Source organism: Rhopalosiphum maidis, chromosome 1 (genome assembly GCF_003676215.2).
Source record: "Rhopalosiphum maidis isolate BTI-1 chromosome 1, ASM367621v3, whole genome shotgun sequence".
In the NCBI taxonomy this organism is placed as follows: domain Eukaryota; kingdom Metazoa; phylum Arthropoda; class Insecta; order Hemiptera; family Aphididae; genus Rhopalosiphum; species Rhopalosiphum maidis.
In genome coordinates this window covers 64,264,706-64,283,762 of record NC_040877.1, presented here as the reverse complement: position 1 = coordinate 64,283,762, position 19,057 = coordinate 64,264,706, and the positions used below count along the sequence as shown (strand labels likewise).

General features: G+C 23.9%; 2 protein-coding genes across 2 annotated transcripts; one reads left to right on the top strand and one right to left on the bottom strand.

Annotated features, from left to right (window-relative positions):
• Positions 1-245: 245 nt before the first annotated feature.
• On the bottom strand, positions 246-14,437 carry LOC113561164 (exportin-7). The gene is made up of 19 exons (XM_026967430.1): positions 14,242-14,437; positions 12,500-12,746; positions 12,238-12,404; positions 11,578-11,805; positions 11,299-11,499; positions 11,110-11,229; positions 10,796-10,942; positions 10,009-10,375; positions 7,322-7,545; positions 7,105-7,196; positions 6,895-7,039; positions 6,677-6,824; positions 6,243-6,605; positions 5,971-6,182; positions 3,787-3,925; positions 1,185-1,262; positions 903-1,084; positions 715-842; positions 246-645 (listed from the first exon to the last, which is right to left on the bottom strand). Exons 1-19 carry the CDS (start codon positions 14,263-14,265, stop codon positions 546-548), a joined length of 3,312 nt encoding a protein of 1,103 aa, XP_026823231.1. The 5' UTR covers positions 14,266-14,437; the 3' UTR covers positions 246-545.
• A 585-nt stretch (positions 14,438-15,022) lies between these two features.
• LOC113548895 lies at positions 15,023-17,939 on the top strand. Its single transcript, XM_026949995.1, has 2 exons — positions 15,023-16,345; positions 17,882-17,939. Exon 1 carries the CDS (start codon positions 15,165-15,167, stop codon positions 16,332-16,334), a length of 1,170 nt encoding a protein of 389 aa, XP_026805796.1. The 5' UTR covers positions 15,023-15,164; the 3' UTR covers positions 16,335-16,345; positions 17,882-17,939.
• The last annotated feature ends 1,118 nt before the right edge of the window (positions 17,940-19,057 follow it).

Here is a 19,057-nt window from a genome sequence, read left to right as displayed (position 1 = left end):
TTTAAATAAACGAATATTTAATTTTTCAAGTGTAGATTGAATGAGCTTAATTAAATGCATTTAGCAAATTTTATATCAGTGATATAATACAATTATATTTTTTTTAAGTTGAAGATCACTTGTGAAAGTTTTTAGGAGGTCAACATTTGGACCTTTGATTCATTATTGCTAATAAATTATTAACAGACTTAAAGGTGTACAATAATTATCTAACATTTTTGTTCATTAAAAAATAATAAAATATATTTACACATAGTTTAAAAACTGCATTTATCTTAATCGCACTTATGTATCATACATAATAATTAATGCACTTAATAATCATTAAATGTTTAAAATAATATCCAGTAATAGCCTATGACTAGGAGGTAGGCCCTATATTCTAATTAAAACTGTTTACAAAGATAAGTTTTTTTTTTTTGTTATTTACATGGCTCAAAAAATAATAAATAAATAACCACAATTGTTTCTTGAAATATTGATATTGGCATTTGAAAACAAAATAATTAAGATATCAAATTACACATTTTAAACAACCAAACGTGTTATGTGGTTATCATAACTTCATTATTAACAGAATTCATAGATATTGCTGATCCTTTCTCGGTTAATTCTTTTTTGAATGAAGATAGATTTTGAGTGAACCTATTAAAAAATATATAAATTTAAATTGAAGTATTTAATACTTTATATAGTTAACTATAGTTAATATACCTTTCTCGATTCCTGCTTGCTAAATTTCTTTCAACCCCTTCCATCAACATTTCAAACCATTGAGCCATTGCTGATTGTTTATCAATTGGTTGGCTTTGTAGAATAATATCCCTTAGTTGATTAAAATACTAAACAAAATTATGAGATAAATAGATAAGCATTTATTTATTTTAAATAATCAATAATACCTCTTCATTAAGTAGTATAAGCCCAAGGAGTGGTCTGGACATAGACCATTGATTTCTACATTCTTCAAATATGATTATGTTGAGTACAGTCTGCAAGATTTGTCTAAATACACCTAAATGTGTTTCTAAAGTGCGTAAAAATATTTCATTTACTTGTTGCATACGGCGTCTCACTTTTTTACCTAGGTTAATAAAATTATTAGTTTTAGTAATCAATTACAATAATTTGTTTTTAAAAGTTTTTATATTTCTTTTTTTTTAATATTTTAGTTAACAATTTACCTTTTAATAATAATTGTTTAAATACATAAGTAACAATATGATCGAGAGTAGTGCAACATCCAGTGCATATAGACATATCTGAAAAATATTAATATTAATAATGAGCAGGCAATAAATAAGGTTAACAATAGACAATGCACATTGACTATATATTTTATAATTAATAAATAATTTAAAGTTATAAACATCAAATATCTTTTTACTATACGTTTTTCGATTATGCTACGTCTATAAAATTTTAAAATTGACTTATTTTTGTGCGACTCTTTATTTTAATTAACGAATAACTATTTTATTGGAGGTGAATTTATTAATGTACATTATACCGACCAAGCTTCTTCACTTATTTCTGCCCTTAGTAATATGATATAATATAGTATTATCAACTTTTTAAACCTAAGTATTAAAATATGTTAAATACAGGTGCAGCCACTGTATTATTACAAATATGTTGCTTTCAGTATTCACGGAATTTTCTAACTAATTATACAATATCTACTCATCAATGACTTAAGAGTTTTTACCAAACTAATATAATAAATTAATTGATGCATATACAATTTTCAATCCCTCAGATAAAGTTGTGTTTATCCTTACTCAAATAACTCTATCCGTTCAATTACTTACATCTGTATTTTGTAAACTAGTCGGACACATCCTCAAAAACAGACTTTGCTGATAGTAAGAATCTAATTTAACTCTATCTTAAAACTATTATACCTTCAGACAAGATAGTGGAACCAAATTTAATTGTAAGAATTAATCAATATTTCAAATAACAGAGAAAACCTAGGTGCAACCTTTATTGACAATGGTGATGCTTCTGATTCCGTAAATATTACTTGATTGATCTGCTAACTAAATTTATTAATTCTCTTACACTGTTCTTATTTAGTTGGTCACAATTATCTACTATACACAGATGACATAAATTATTTTTCTTACAATAGGTGTTATATTGACTTAGCTATCAACACCTTAAACAAGGGATGGAAAACATTTTTAAAAAACGTTATTAAATGGAAAAAAAATAATACCACAAAAAATTAATAATAATAGGTAACTAATAATTACTTTTAATAATAAAATTGATTAATATAAAGTATAAGCAATATATTAAACAATATAACTATATTAAACTTCTGAGTTCAGGATTATTTTTATTATTTACTCTAAAAATAGTGTTTCTCTTTACCCATGCACTTTTAAAATTTAAAAGCATTTTAATTTGAATTTTTGAATTTGAACTATTTTATTTTTTGTATCTACATATTTTGCGCTGTACTATAATAACTTATAAAAATATATATAAAAAAAAAAAAAACGAAAACGAAATTCTCAAAAACATTATTTGGAAACAATATGAAAAAATATAGTTTATAAATGTTAAACAAAAACTATATTTTTTAAATCATTTAGTATATGACCTGCCAGACTGATAATTAAATAGTAAATAATTAAAAACAGTTAAAATAAAAAAATCATAAAATTAGGTTATTTTATTATTACATTCAATATCAGTTAAAAAAATATCAGTATTAAAAAAATGTCATAAAATTATTTTATTATAAATATTAAATTATGTTTGGCAATACACTTTTTGTACATCCCTTAAAATTTTTAAAACAAATTGTATCTTGCCTACTAATAAATTAGTACCATGCCTCAATCAAATTACGTGGCAACATTTCAGCTTATGTTCCATGCATTTTTTGTAGTATTTTAGTTTTTAATACTCCCCATGAACATATGATACATTGCATAATGCTGATTTCTCAAAATTTTTTCTGAAATCTCTTTTTCCCTATGTACCTACATTTTTGTTTCACTATGACATCTATGGCATAAATCAGCAGTAACATTTATTGAAATTAATTAAGGGGGAGGGGGGTTAAAAAATTTCTATTCTTAAATTCCAATTAATTTTACTATCAAAATCAATGCCTGCACCAACCATACATTTCAGGAGAGGTTTGAACCCCTAAAACCCTCTTATATATACCACTGTAAATTAGTTTCATTATTTTGTGGTAATAGTCTTGGTAAGTCATATACTAAACTCTGTAATACAGGTAAGTCACATATAAAACTCAAATTTCTATCAGTAGGTTACACACTAAACAAATACTCAATAAACAATAACTTAAATAGAAAAATTAAAATTGTTTTCCATCCATGCTTTAAATGATGCACGTTAGATTTTTAAATTTAGTATCTTTCACTCAACCTGAAATGCATCATAAATAGATCATACATTTTTATTTACATAATTTATATTTTCCAATATGATATTTTAATACTGTCAATAAAATTTAATATCTTAAAGGTCAAAACTAATTTTTAAATAAACTTTAAGTGAATTTTTATGTAAATATAAAAGTTGAATATATAATATATATATATATAATGTGTTCACTATAAAGTTAAAAAAAACATCAAGTAAATTAGATAGATTTAACTTTACGCCTTCTGAAGTACCAAAAATTTTGTATCAATTTTTCAGTTATTATACCTTCTTCAGCAATAGTTATCACTTCTATAATTAACACATTTATTTCATAATAGGTATAGGTAATGTATCTTTTAATATTAAATAACTCACCTAATGCATTCAGTCCTTCAGATATGGATGAAAGTATGTATAGAAATACTTGAGGTTCTAAAGTAGATAAAAATTCCATATGATCTTGAGCAAGACACTCAAGTAAGCCATAGTATGTTTGTGATAATTTAGGATAATGCTAGAAATAAATTAAAATTAAAAACTAAATCTACTATATTTATCAATATATTACATTAGTATGAGAAAAATCTTAGATAGGTTTTAGACTATGATATGATAATTGCAGATGTTAACATTATACTCAGTTTTGTAAAAATGAAACAATAAATCGGTTGAGTTCAACAGATTATATGCAATGCAATTCAATTGTATTGAGTTAGACATGGGTTAGTTATGAATTTAAGATAAATAACTAATAGGTAGTAAAAACATGTATCTGTATTATTTAGATAGTGAATTCTTTTAAAAAAAGACAAGTATAGATACATCTCAATGTTCCTGAAAATTTATACATTCAGTAAGAATCAATTTGTTAGCACGATAAATAAAAAAACATATAACTACATGCAATTTAATCTATTTTTAAATAATGTAATACTACATAGAAAAAACAAACAAATATATTTAAGGTAGGTAAACAACAATTTAAGTGATACAGGAACGGAGTGAGACTAAATCACTTTGATTTAGATCTAAATTATATTGTATATCTGTATATTGCTTGTAAATGAAAAAAAGTATTAAAAATATACATTTTTTTATCCCCCCCCCAATTTTCAAAATAAAATTATAATATTTAACATAAAAAAAATAGTTTTTTTTTATATAATTTGAAGTAATCACGTAAAAAAATATATTTCTAAAAATAGTATAAGTATAAACACAGTGAAAATGAACATTTACCTTATAAAGAATAACCTTATATTTGTATGCTATACAATTTTATCTTATGTTATTATTATTAATTTTAATAATAACGAAAAGCAATGAAATCTAAAAATAAAAGTCATCAATATTTAGACAAGTGACATTATATTTAAAAAAAGTATAAGAAAAAATAGTTAACTTTACTATTTATTTTTACTTTTGGTTTTGTTATCTATAGCAGTTCAAAGTTAATAGAGACAAATTTATAAAACTTCAAAATTTAGAGGTCCAGAATAAAAATAAAAAGGTTTTTTTACTAAATACCTCTTTTAGATTTTCAAAAATCTCACATTGCTCTCCACATGATAAATATAATATACAGTAGATTCTCGTTATATCAAATCTCCAGGAGAACAGGAAAAAGTTTGAGATACCAAAAACTTTGTGATATCGAGTTTTACTAAAATTCTTAAATTTTTTTTTAAAATAATCGGTAAATCATTTGAATACTTAAAATATTAGCTAATACTGCATACATATAAATTAAGTACAATAAAGAATAAATAATTTTGTTTTTTAAATGTGATTAGAAGTTTGCTTAATTTGTCTTTGTATGAATATAATTGTTAGGACATTTAATTTACACTTATTTTCTATTTCACTATATTGTATGAATTACTGCCAATATTGACTACCAACGCGTGAAATAACAATCACTATACTGAATGTACTGCTCAATTTTCTGTTCTTACCGTAATACAAATATTATTAGTGTATTAGATATAAAAAAAAATGATTTATTTTATTTTGAGTTATCGAGAGAAAAACACTATTAAGTGTAATGATAGTTTCAAGGGGATTTTAATGAAGTTCGAGATAATAAAAATAAAACTTTGAACAATTTTTATATACTAAATTCTTAGTGTGTCTATATATTATGCATATTTACATAATTCTGTACATTACTTAATATGGTGCATTATTTTTGATTGTATGCAGTTACTTATATATTTTATTGCAATAAGTTATGAATAATAAAAATGAAAGTCACAGATAAATCACCTCTCTTAAATAAAATGCCCCCTTCAAAACTAAAAAAGACCACAAGAGGGTGGTATGCCCACGTTGGGAATTACTGTTCTATAGTAATAGCAAATCCAATAAAAATCTTCCTATCCTTAATACTTCATATCATTATGACATAAAAGATAATTTGATATAGTATTGTTAATAAATAGGTTAAAAATTATTTAACCTTTAACTATACATCCAAAGAACATACTCAATAAGAAGAATAAATTTTAATTTGAAAATCAGTTTGAAGTTTAATTTTAATGCAAATATTAAACAACTTACCAAAAGATCGCTCAAAGGAATTGACAGTAATAATTTTACAAATATATTTAGAGCATTTTCTAAAGTGTCATCACCATAAAGTTTAAAAACACCAAAGTTAACATAGTTTCCACATAATGCTGCTTTTAACATTGAAAAACAAATAGATATGCCTTTTAATTTTTTTTTATACAGCATATCTTGTTGAACATCAAGATTTAAAATATTATTTCCTGTAAAAAATATTGATATTTAATTTGTTTATAAAAATAAAAAGTTTGACAAATATTTACCGTAAGTACAAACAACTTTACTAGCCTCACGAAATAATAATATTCCATTTGGAGATGATACATCAACTTGAAGTCTTTGTGAACGATTCAAAGCTAATTCTGCATAGAGTTTTAATAATGGAGTAGTAATCTCAGGATCGGCATACCATAGTTCCATAGCACGTAGTAAAATTGGTGTATATGAAGGATATAACCATTCAAATAATAACATAAATGATGTTTTAGTATTGAATGAAAAAGCTAAGCCTCTAAGGTCTCTAATAAGGCCAATTAGAGCTTTTTTTGCTTCGATATTTGAATATACTGATGTATCATTTACACCGTTGACTGTAGCTAATAAAGCTCCTATAGACTCTACAGATGCTAAGTACAAAAAGTAATAACAACAGTTATTTATATATACAATATGAATTATATTTATTGAATACATTTACCTGTTAAAGGTATCATAAAATTATCAAATTTATCTTCATCTTCCAATAAATCAATCATAAGTAGTCTACCTAATGAAGTATAAAATGATGATCGATGTCTCATATCTTTAACACTAAAAGTGTTACCCAATAAAGGAAAATGTTCACTCTGTTAAAAATAATTATTCATTTATTAGTATATTTTTAGTAAAAAAAAAATGTAAATAATTTGAAATTACTGTATGATTGTTTAATAGGAACTGAATTTCATCAAGTTTTACTAATTTTCTAACACTAGAAAAACCAACTGAAAGATCATTTAATAAAGCTAATGTTTTTTGAATGACTGTATTACTGGAGCACCAAAATTTTAAATTTGTTATACTGAAAAATAAATTATAAAATAAAATTTTAATGAATAGTATTAAATTAAAATTCAAATAATTTACATTTTCCTCATAAAAATACTTAGAACCATGTGCTCTTCACTAATGCCAAGGACATCGTGCAATCGGCGATAGACCTTTGAATTCTTAGGTACCTAAATAAATGTAATTCATAATTTTACATCATTTAAAATATTAAAAATGTAAATAAACGTAACAACCAATTAGGATTTTACGACCAAAACAACTTTAAATAATCCATATAATTTATTTTTCTTACTTGATCACCAATATAGATTTTTCGAAATTGTTCAAAGAAAAATAAAAATGAATGTTCTAATTTTTCATAACCCCCTTGTGGCAGCCTTGAATCACTAAAAGTCATTAATTGCAGAACTTTACAAGCCATTTCTCCATCCATTGCATCCCCATCGTCATTGCTATTAAATGTTACTCTACCACCAATTGCTGCTCCAATTAAGTACACCAACCAAGTTAAACGACCTAAATTAAAAATTATTGTTATATTAAAACATAAACGGTAATAACACAATGTACATTATGAAATACCAGAATAATATAATACATTGATACAATATTACATGATGATTTATATTAAAATACATTTCCTAGACCTGACTAGAACACTTTTGATAATAAGGAGTTTTAAATGTTAGTCTGGATAACAAGAGTGTAGTGGTGTTAAGCAATTGAAGAAAATACTTAATCAATATCTAACAATATTTTTTGAGATATTATCAAAAATAGTTTATACAAAATAATAGATGGACAATAATTATATAGATACTAATATAGACAAAATATTAACTACAAATTAACAAACATATACCTAAATTTCACATTACGCACAATATCATTATAAATTAATTATATATTTTTATGAGCTATTATCCGCACATATTGATTCTAATTTACAAACATACAACATAGAAAATTTATATTCGGTAGAATTAATTTTGTAATGTTGGCTTTAATATCAAAATGAGAAAGGTAAAAAGAATTAACTATATTTAAAAATATATCAATTTATAAGCAAGTTATGTCTATGTAAATGTATCAATGCCTAGTGGCGGTCAAAAGATTTTGTCATGGGAGGGGGATGTGGCTGATTTTTTAATATGTACTTTAATTATTAAAATATAATTTATGGTTATGCACTTATGCCCAATATCAATTTTTTAAATTAACGTAAATTAGTACTTTATTTATAACAAATGAGGAGAGTGTTGTTATTAAATATTCATGATCAACAAGCAAAGTAATTCGTATATATTTTGTATAAGCAACTAAATATTAATAACTGCTTTATTCCTAGAATGAGTGTAGAATCTAAATAATAATAATATACTCATAGGCTGTTTAAAAAAAAAAAATATAACAAAATTTAATACATTAACATTATAGTACAATATACATATATTTAATTATAATTATTATAAATATTAAAGAAAAAGTCATGGGGGGATCTATACCCCTTATTTTCCTCCCCGTTTGACCGCCACTAAAATATATCAATTATCAAACTATTATAACTGGCTTAAAATATAAATATCATAGAAAATGTTTAAACAAAGATACTACTCTCGTCTTTAAGCATGATAGTTGGTCAATCAATTTTAATTCTAATATCAAAGCTAACATTACAAAATACTGCTGAACACAAATTTAATATGTAGTATACTAGTAGGTTTGTGAGACAAAGACATTGAATGAGAGAGAGAAGTTTTCTAAAAAAATAAGATTTAAACTATGGTACATTGATAGATCAACATTTCCAATTATGTAAGCAACTCAAAAGATATAATTAAAGAGGAAAAGATATTTGCAAACTATGTTGTTGTTGCTGTATCTTTGGTCATAGCCAGGGCCGTATTAGCGTGTAGACACTATGTCTAGGGCTTACAAACATTTTTAGGGCCTACAAATATAAAACGTGTGGCTATGATTGTTTTTGTGATATTTTATGTTTATTCGTAATTACCTATCAAAATTAGATTGAATAAATCATAAACCGATAAAATGTACATTGCAATGGGCATATGACGGTTTATGATGAATGAAACCACAATTACTGTATAAAATATTTTAAGAAATATTAGAAAAATAATATCGACCACTGATCGAATGTTCCGCATATGAATGTACCGCACTTACACATATTCTAGATACCCAAGATAATATTGTTACTAATAATACATAGTTATTTAAGTTTGACAATAGGTAAATTAACTCTAATATTAAAGCTAACAGCATAAAATTGAATCTACTGAATGCAAATTTTTTATGTCTTACATTTGTAAGACAGAGACAACACATGTTGCCATGTGGAATAACGACCTCTTAATAATAAGAATTAGATGTGAAATATGATTAGTCGATATCCAAGAAATCGATACCAAAAGTCACAAAAGTTTTGTAACTATAAAGTTATGTTTAAGTAATATAATAGACAATATTGTTATTATTATTATTTTTGTATTACAAATATTTGGTTTTATACTTTAATATAATGGTTAAAGAAATATGAAAATTAGTGTAAAATAAGTTGTTTTTAAGATTTGTTAAAATTAACTAAATCAAATAAAAAGTTACAAAAGTTATTAAATAAAAGTTTAATTTTTTTTTTTTGATTATTAAAGAATTAAGACTGAGATTCAACACTTTAGGACCAAAATTTCAGAGAGCAACATTTTTTAATCAATAAATAAACTTAATTCATCTATAAAATGTTTCTATTTTTAAAAAATTTGGCATGTGAAGGGGGATTCTGGACCCTTGACCAGTTACCTAGGGCCTACAATTTTATTAATCCTGGTTTGGTAATAGCGATATTAAGTTTATATTTTATTGCATCCATAGTTTGAACAGTTTTAAGTTTTACCAGTAATTTATAAATATGACTGAAATATAAATAATTCAATTTATAAAATAATTTATTTGACATACCTTCTTGAATCTTTAGATCATAAATAGAAGCAGAAGCTGAAGCAATAATTTCTTGATAGTTGGTAGCTGATTGATCAAATAACTGAGCAATTAATGAGCATGTCTTTTGATAATGACATCTGCCAATCACAGATAACTGCTCAAGCTGTTGTTGAACATTAGTGAAATCATCTAATGGGTCATCCAATCCATCTCTTACAATAAGTGTAACACTTTCTATCCTGGATGATATATATGCCTTGGTAACTTCTGGAGTATAAGTTTCCAACAAATGAGGTTCTGCAGCTTTGACATAAGGTACTGATGCTACCATACGTTGCCAGAAGCTTAATAAATAATGAAAAGAGTTTGGAGCACATTGATAGACCTAAATAAATACAGATTCTTAATTTTATATATACATCAATCGAATATACAATTATATTAAAATACTTTATAAGATATATTTAATAATACATAATATAGTTTTTTGGAGTTTCAGCCAAATAATAAATACTAAAATGTAAAATTGTTATTAAAATATTTAATATTAATGTAATAATTGTTGTACAAGAAAAACATTAGGAAAATAATAACAAAACTTTTACAGTATTAATGTATTAGTTATAGCTTAAACCTTATTTTATTTGTTAACTTGTATGTGATACAAAAAAAGTTATACTTATATTATTTTATTACTACTAGGGCTAAGATTTATGTGAAATATTCAATACTGAAAATGCATTTAATTTTTTTAATTATTCTTAAATATGAAATAAACTTTATAAATTTGATATACCAGTTTTACCTGTAAACTCTCAACAGTGAATTTAGCAATGAGACCGACAGTTTCTTGATAACTGTCAACCATCACAAGTTCTCCAAGCTGATAATTTGATTTTAGTCTAGCTAATAAACGACAAAACTCGTGGTAATTATTTGAATCAGCTAAACCCTACAAAGAAAATGTGTGTTTTATAATTATTACAGTATTTTAATCATAATTTGAATACTAAGAAATACAACAATAGCTTATGTAACATTAAATTATTTAATAAGTTGTAAATCAAAAATGTATTCAAATATCAAGATAAGATTTACGATCATTCAAAAACTTAATACCTGAGGATTAAGAAGAATATCTTTAACACCATTTACTAAATGAGATAAAAATTTAGCTCTTTCAGTAGTACTGAATAAGGAACGTCGGACTGAAGCTAGTTGCACCAAGCACGATAGAGCCTAAACAATTATAAATAAAATTAATTTCAGTATGAGGTATAGTGTCCAATTTTTAAAAGCTATTCTTACAAGACTTGACAAACTAGGTGGCAGGGAATGATAGAGATCGAAAAATAGTGTTAAAGTAGATTGTTCGAGGAATGCTGGTCGCCAACCTGTGGGTATTTGAACAGTACAAATATCATCAGCCGATTCATCACAAGTTGTACCAATAAAATCATAAGTTAAACAATTCTGAGCTAATTGTAGACATCGAGACATAAATCCATGCTAAAAAAAAAAACAAAAATGTATACATTCAAAACATATACAAATTATATATATAATATAGATGAACCAAACATTTACTTGGGTTTCGTCAGTAAAATTTAAATTTTTTCGATTATTATTAGCACCCCGTAACATTTGACAAGACATTCGAAAAATTTCAAATAATTGTGTATCTCTGAATGATGATGCAACTTTACGATGTTTTAAAACAGCTCGGTGAGATTCTACATCAGCTACAGTGTTCATTTCAGTTGTTAACTGAGATAATAGTTGTACTCCAATCATGCAATGTTCAACATTTGTTCCCTAAAACATTTAAGCTTTAGTATCTAATAAAATGTATACTTATTTTAATAAAATAAAATAACCTTAATTAAAGAAAGAAAATAATACTAATAATAAAACTTTTTAATAAAAATCTAATAAATGTAATAGTAATTAAAAATTAAAATTAAATGTTATAAATATTTATTTTAGATTTTGAGAAAAATTAATCTTTAATAAACTGACCATTAATAGCAATGTGACAATAATACATTAAGATGAATATAAAGTTACAATTTTGAAATATCTAGAAAGCATACTGAAATATTAGATTTCATAGTTTCTACTAAGTATGAAGAATTCATCTTATTATTTTCAATGTTTACAATTATTTTTGTGAGGACATAGTTTTAAAGAAATATGTAATAAAACAAAAATGTAACCTAAAATTATAAGACCCAACATTTTAATTACTTGTAAAAAAACTGAAATATCAGACACAACATTTCTAAATGCATAGGAATCTTTTTCTCCGTCAAACCATCCTTGTTTAGTAATCTTTGCAAATAATAATACAAGTGCTTGGACTACAAATGATGGCAATTTAGGACGTGTAGCCAAATAATTCAAAATATAATTTCCTAAAATAAAAATATATTAATAACTATGATATTAAGTATAAAATATTTTTAAAAATCATGGTAAGTATAAAAATAGTTAAAACTAAATAACTTACTGATCTGTATTCTTTGATCAAGGTTTAAGGTTAATGGAGTGCGTGATAAAAGTTTAGTTATAGTTGTAGTTGCTAATAATTGAGAATAATGTGAGTCAGCTCGTTCCAATAGCAATTGACATTTGGATAGTGTGTTAGGAGTATTACTATTTTGAAATGAAACCAAAGCTTTTTCGGCTTCTACACAGAGAGTAGCATCCCTTGATTCGTACATTTGCTTGCATAGCATTTCCAAACGTGGAATACTCTAAAAAAATATGTAAATTATTATTTTAAGAAATTTTTACTTGATATACTGTATAATAATTATACAAATTAATATATTTAACATAATATAGTTAAAAAAGTAAAAATTTATTTTCAAAAATAATTATGAATAACAATAATAAGTGGTTAGATAAAAATATTTAAGTAATAATTAAACAATAAATGTTTCTATTGAACAAGAATAAACACTTATTATTTATGAAAAATTTTAATAGTATAAAAAAGATTAAAATGTTATATTTACTATTGACAGTAAGTTTAAATTAACAAAATTAAATATAATTACTAATTAGTATATAATAATTTGATTTAAATTAGTACAGTGGGATTATTAAAACTAAAAAATATCTAAAATTCATACACACAAGTTTAATCATAGTAACAATAATATAAAGTTATTCATTAATTTTAGTAGTTTGTTGTAAAATATTTTTTGTTTTAAAATACCATTGAATTTTAACACATGTTAGATATTATTTCAGTAGTGTAACATCTAAAACATATTAATTCAATATATTTTTACAATGGGGATTTAGAGGTAAACATCAAAATTTCTGTTTAATTACTATTTTAGTCCTCCAAGTCAAAAATTAAAATTTTGCTAACAGTAATAAGGATAATAAAGAAAATAATAATAGACATATATACAATTATTATGATTTATAATTTGTGAAGAAAGGATTAAAAACATACTACATTAGGACTAATGATTTGACTATGTTCAGACCTAACTAAACACAATATTATGAGTAATTTTATTAAAGTTAGGTTATAATTTACTAGTATCACACATTAGCAAAAAGTCATTAATATTTCTAACAGAAAAATTGATATAAAAAAAAAAAAAAACATAAAATTTAGTTGTTTTTAGAAACAATATAAACTTATGCATCTTAGAATTATATCTGTTTTTATAAATGTATTTATTAGTAAATATTTAAATATAATAGTTTTAGTATTGTACATAATATATACTAAAATCAAGATAGGTATGCAAATAAGTACGAGACTGTTTTTACGATAAATTATATCTAAAAATGTTATGCTAATTAATATTTATTAATAATTCTAATAAACTGATGTTCTATATAAATATTATTTACAATAGTTATTTAATATGTTCTAGGTAGATGGTCCAATCATTACTTGCATTAAATGTGTACCATATTTCTTAAAATTAATTATACACATTTTTCAATAATTTAAGATAATAATTGCTTATTATTAATATATAATGTTGAGTAGATTTTCATTTAAGAACATATTTGTAAATCAAGTTATTATTTTGAGTAGATAAGATAAAAGGAAAATGTTCACAATCTTACACTTAAATATAAAATTAATGAATGAAATTTTAAGTGATTATCATTTAGTTTACAAAAATGTAAATATACTATCATAATCCTAATTATAATTTTATTTTAATTTATAAAATAACAATAAAAACGTAACCATGCTGGTCGATTAAAACTTGCCTGAATATCGTCCGCCATCTCCATCAAAAGCCATTAAACATCCAACAGAAATAAGTATAGTAACAACCTTATTTTTAATATTAAATTGTTGAAAATTTTATCACACCAAATAAACTTATTTCAAAGCAATCACACTTAAGTTCTAAACTAAAAAAATCCAGTGCGAAAAAATAATAAACAGTAATTTTTGCCCAACTACAAACAACATTCGTCTATCTATTTTCATGTTAACCAACATTACACAAGTGTGTAAATCATAAATTAAATTAAGTTGTATTTAAATAACACTTGTTAATAATTTTAATACCTTTTGATACATTGATTTTTAAATAAACATTTCTTTAATGAGTAATTTTAAGTTTTTAACACATTGTAAGAAAAATTGACATTTTAATTATTGTTGGTTAATCTGAAAAAATGATAAAGTATTATTATTTTGTTAACAGTTTTTGATATCAAATTATTTTAAAATATGTATATACGTACTAAAGGTATATATTACTTAATAATATGTACCTAACGCGAAGATAGTATCTTAATTCCTGTTTCCTAATAATAATGTTTATATAATATAATCTGTTATTGTATACACTGTACACTATCACAGAATAAAGGAATACACTCAATACAATGCAGAATATGAAATACATTTATTCTGTGACACTATAATAATAATAATAAATAGGTATAATATAATTTATATAATATTATAATTATATTATTATTAGTAGTATGACTTAAAATAAACCATATTATATATTTTCATTTGAATGTTATCTTGTTGTAATTAATAATTAAATACATTTTTCACGAATCATAATCATATAGTCTCCAGTTTAATATTAAAATTTGTGCTAATTAACATCGGGTAACTATAATATTGCTAAATAGCATTTGTCCACCGTTAAATTTTGTTTGAAAAAATGAATATTCAAAATGAAGGTGAGGTCCATGTTAAAATGTTAACAGATGTTTGCCAAAATGTATGTACATTTATTAAAACGATGACAATAACTAATATGTCAAAAATTGAAACTAATGATTTGCATTGTGTTTGTTCTAAATTGAAAATTAAATTAGAACAAATTAATGAACAAGTTAAAACATTAGCAAGTTTGTTAAATTTTAGTACTGACCAAGATTTGTCTGCTGTGGATATATTGGCTCAATGGATTTTATCGCTTTCAAACAAAAATACTCAACATGCTAAAAAAAGAAAATTATATTCATCATATTCACCTCTAAAATTATCTCTTAAAGATAAAACTGAATTTAATGAAAGTATTAAAAAAAAATCTGAAAAAGAAAACAAAATAAAATCTCAAGATAAATTAAATAATTTTTGGAAATTACAAGTTAAGCGTGATGGAAATCCTTCAGATTTATTAAAGAAATCCAAACAAACAACTTTATTGCTTCAACCAAAAAAGGAAAAGGTAAAAATGGATATTACTACTTTCAGTAGTCCAACACCTAAAATATCTATATTAAATTCTTCTAGTTCGCTTAGTCCTGAAATGTTTAATTTCAAAAATAATACAACTAAAGATATACGTGAAACAAATATAATTTATAACACACAACTAAATGATTTGGATAATACATTTTCGAGTAATTTTAATAAAATGATGAATCCTAGTAAAAATATATTATCTATAGTAAAAACAAATACTTTAAAATTAAAAGAAACTAGTATTTCACATGATAAAACTGAAAATCACATTCAATCAAATGATGAAACCAATTGTAGTCCTATCAATATATCAATGAGTATATTAAATAATGCAACAACACTTAAAAAACAAAGCAAAATTCCTAATAGTGATTTATTAGACAGTTTTGATATCATTCCTGGTCTAAATGATAAAAAAAATGATTTACCAAATTACAAATTTAAAGAAGATCCTGTTAGAAAACATAATGAACGAAAATTATTAAATGGTTGGGATTGTAAAGACTGTTGCAAATTTTATGAAGAAAATAATGATAATCCTATAGACGCAAAAAATGCCATGAATCACTTTTCAAGACATCGTTCTGTTAAACATCAACATCATGCTCCAACACCTCCAGGTTTTTGGGATCCAATGTAACAACACCTAAGGTATAAAATATTATTTTTAATATAATAATTGATTTTAATCAGCTTTCTAACTTAAAGTTTTCTTAATTCATGTAATTACTTTTATTGTTTAATTATATAATAATTGAGTCTTAAAATATTAAAACAAAAAATTAAATAAATATTTTTTACATTAATAAAAAGTAAATATCCAATGTGTATTTTACAAATATATGACACAGAAAATGCCCTCTCTCAACATCATTATCCATATTATATTAATAAATGTATTCTATATTAATCAACATTTTGTAAATTATTAATATTTTGTATTGCAGTATTATTATTTTGTTTAACAAATTTTTGTATTATAGTATATAGATATTAGATCAATTATATTTTCCAATTTAATGTATTAAAGAAGTATGCCTTATAAGTTATAAAATAATAAATGTAAAAATAAATTAAATATAGTTTTTATTTTATTCAAATAAAGTACAAGTTATGAATAACATTTTTTTTTCTCTTGCGCCCTCTCAAATAGCGTATATGGTAACTTATTGAAGTTTAAGATATTGGTAAACAATTTTACCATATACTGAATATTAACATATAAATATAATAATCTTTAGTAGATGTATCTGACTATATGAGTTTCCAATTTATTTTCTAAATACTTTTTATCAGTAGATAGTTTACTAACAATTATAAAATAGTTTTGTTTATGTACTTTCAATATCTGTAAGCATCTACTAGTATAAATTTCGAGGAATCTTATACAAAATGTTTAGTCCAAAGATATTAAAATTAATAATGTTATGAATTTTAATTGCGTAATAAATTTCATAATTTATAAAAATTTTGTAAAAATTTCAACTTTTATCACTTATAATAATTTGTTTTCAATATTTTGAAATTACAGTAAAAATAACTTTTAAGTAACATTGTATTAAATTTTCAAGCATTTTTTCTCAAAAATAAATATACAAAACATTGATTATCGAAAAAAAATTAGCTCGTAAATTTTAAATTTTTATGAAATGAATATTTTCAAAACTATATCGGGACAAAAAAATTTTAGTAGGAATATTTATGTATTTTGATAATAATTTAAGTTTATAGATAATCGAATCCATATAATACTAACATATTGTAGATCTAATAGACCTATAATTCACTGACCATTATAATATAGTCGGTTTATTAAATATCAATCATGACCTAAACTAAATTATACACAACAATATATTTAGGTCTATTATACGTAAATAGAATGTATAGTGCAAAAAAAAAAGGTGGGCAAGTGGATATCGCTCTGCTATATAGTAGAGATGGAGATAAGTAAGTCATTATAATGGATGTGTTGAATTTTAATGCAATGACAGGTATCATTGTATACGAAAAACGATTCTGAGCGGAGATTATTTGTCAGTCTAGGATAATTAGTAGGATATACTATATTATTACCTACATTTAAATTGTAATATATCGTCATTTTATAATGGATTTCGTAAAAAAATAAATTTCATACGCTCATAAAATTTTTTTTATGTTGACGATGGAGTTTTTTTTTTACAGTTATTTGAAGAAAAAGTTTTGGAGATGGAGAACCTTGTGTTGGGTTTTTTAACCTTAGATATAATAAATTACAAAAATTGTACGAATTTTCAACTTCAAAATTCCTTGCAAATTTTCGCGATTTTGTAAACATTGGAACTTTAAATGCTTATTATAAACAAAAATTGTGACTAACGATTTTTAATTTTTTTTTTTACTACAACAATAACAACTTATAATAAACCTTGTATTAAATTTTAAAGATTTTTTGGAAAGCTAAATTTTTTTATCAGCATTTCAAGAAAAAAAATTTCAATGGCCTATAAATAGTTTAAAAAAATTCTAAATATTTTAAAAATTAAATCGTAAATAGATAACGTTAATATAAACATTTTATAAAAATGTCAAGTATTTACAATGATTCGTTTTTGAGTTGGGGCAAAATAAAAAAATCGATTTTGTCAAAAAGTGGTTATGCGTAAAAATTCCCGTTTTTCTGTTATTTTTTTTAGGGTTTTTCATGACGTTTTTAGAAACTACTGTACATTTTTTACTTTTGACCCCCAAAGTACCAACTAGATTCAATCTCCTTTCAAAAAGGGGCAGAAGTCAAAAATCAAAGCACTATTCAGGGACGGACTCACCATTTTTCCGCCTCAAGGTATTACAAGACTATTATATTAAATAAATAAAAGTAGAAATATACTGAAAAATTGCGGTGCCCCGAAAGATGTTGAACCCTAGGCACATGTCTATGTTGACTATGCGTAAATCCGCCCCTGGCACTGTTACTATTCCAAACCGTGATGACAGACACAAAAATAAAAAAACATATCATTGTAAAATCAATACATTCATCACTCCGTTCAGAATCTAAAATATGCACTTGAAGGTTTTTTTTGTTAGAATATAATTTATTTTTTTTTTTAAACCGACGGTGCCCTTATTTACATCCTTCCACAATTAAACTACTTACACCTACCTACTTTCCCTATAATCATTAAACTGTTTGTAAATTTTATGACAAAGAAAAATAGGGGTGCCAAAGTACAACCTGCTTCTTCAACAATTTGTGTTCCTGTTTCTTTTAAGTTCTTTATTGTATAAAAATTAAAGGTATAAATCACGATTAAAGATACTATATTTAATCGTGGTATAAATGCTGAAATATAAAAAAATTATTATTGTTGATGTTAT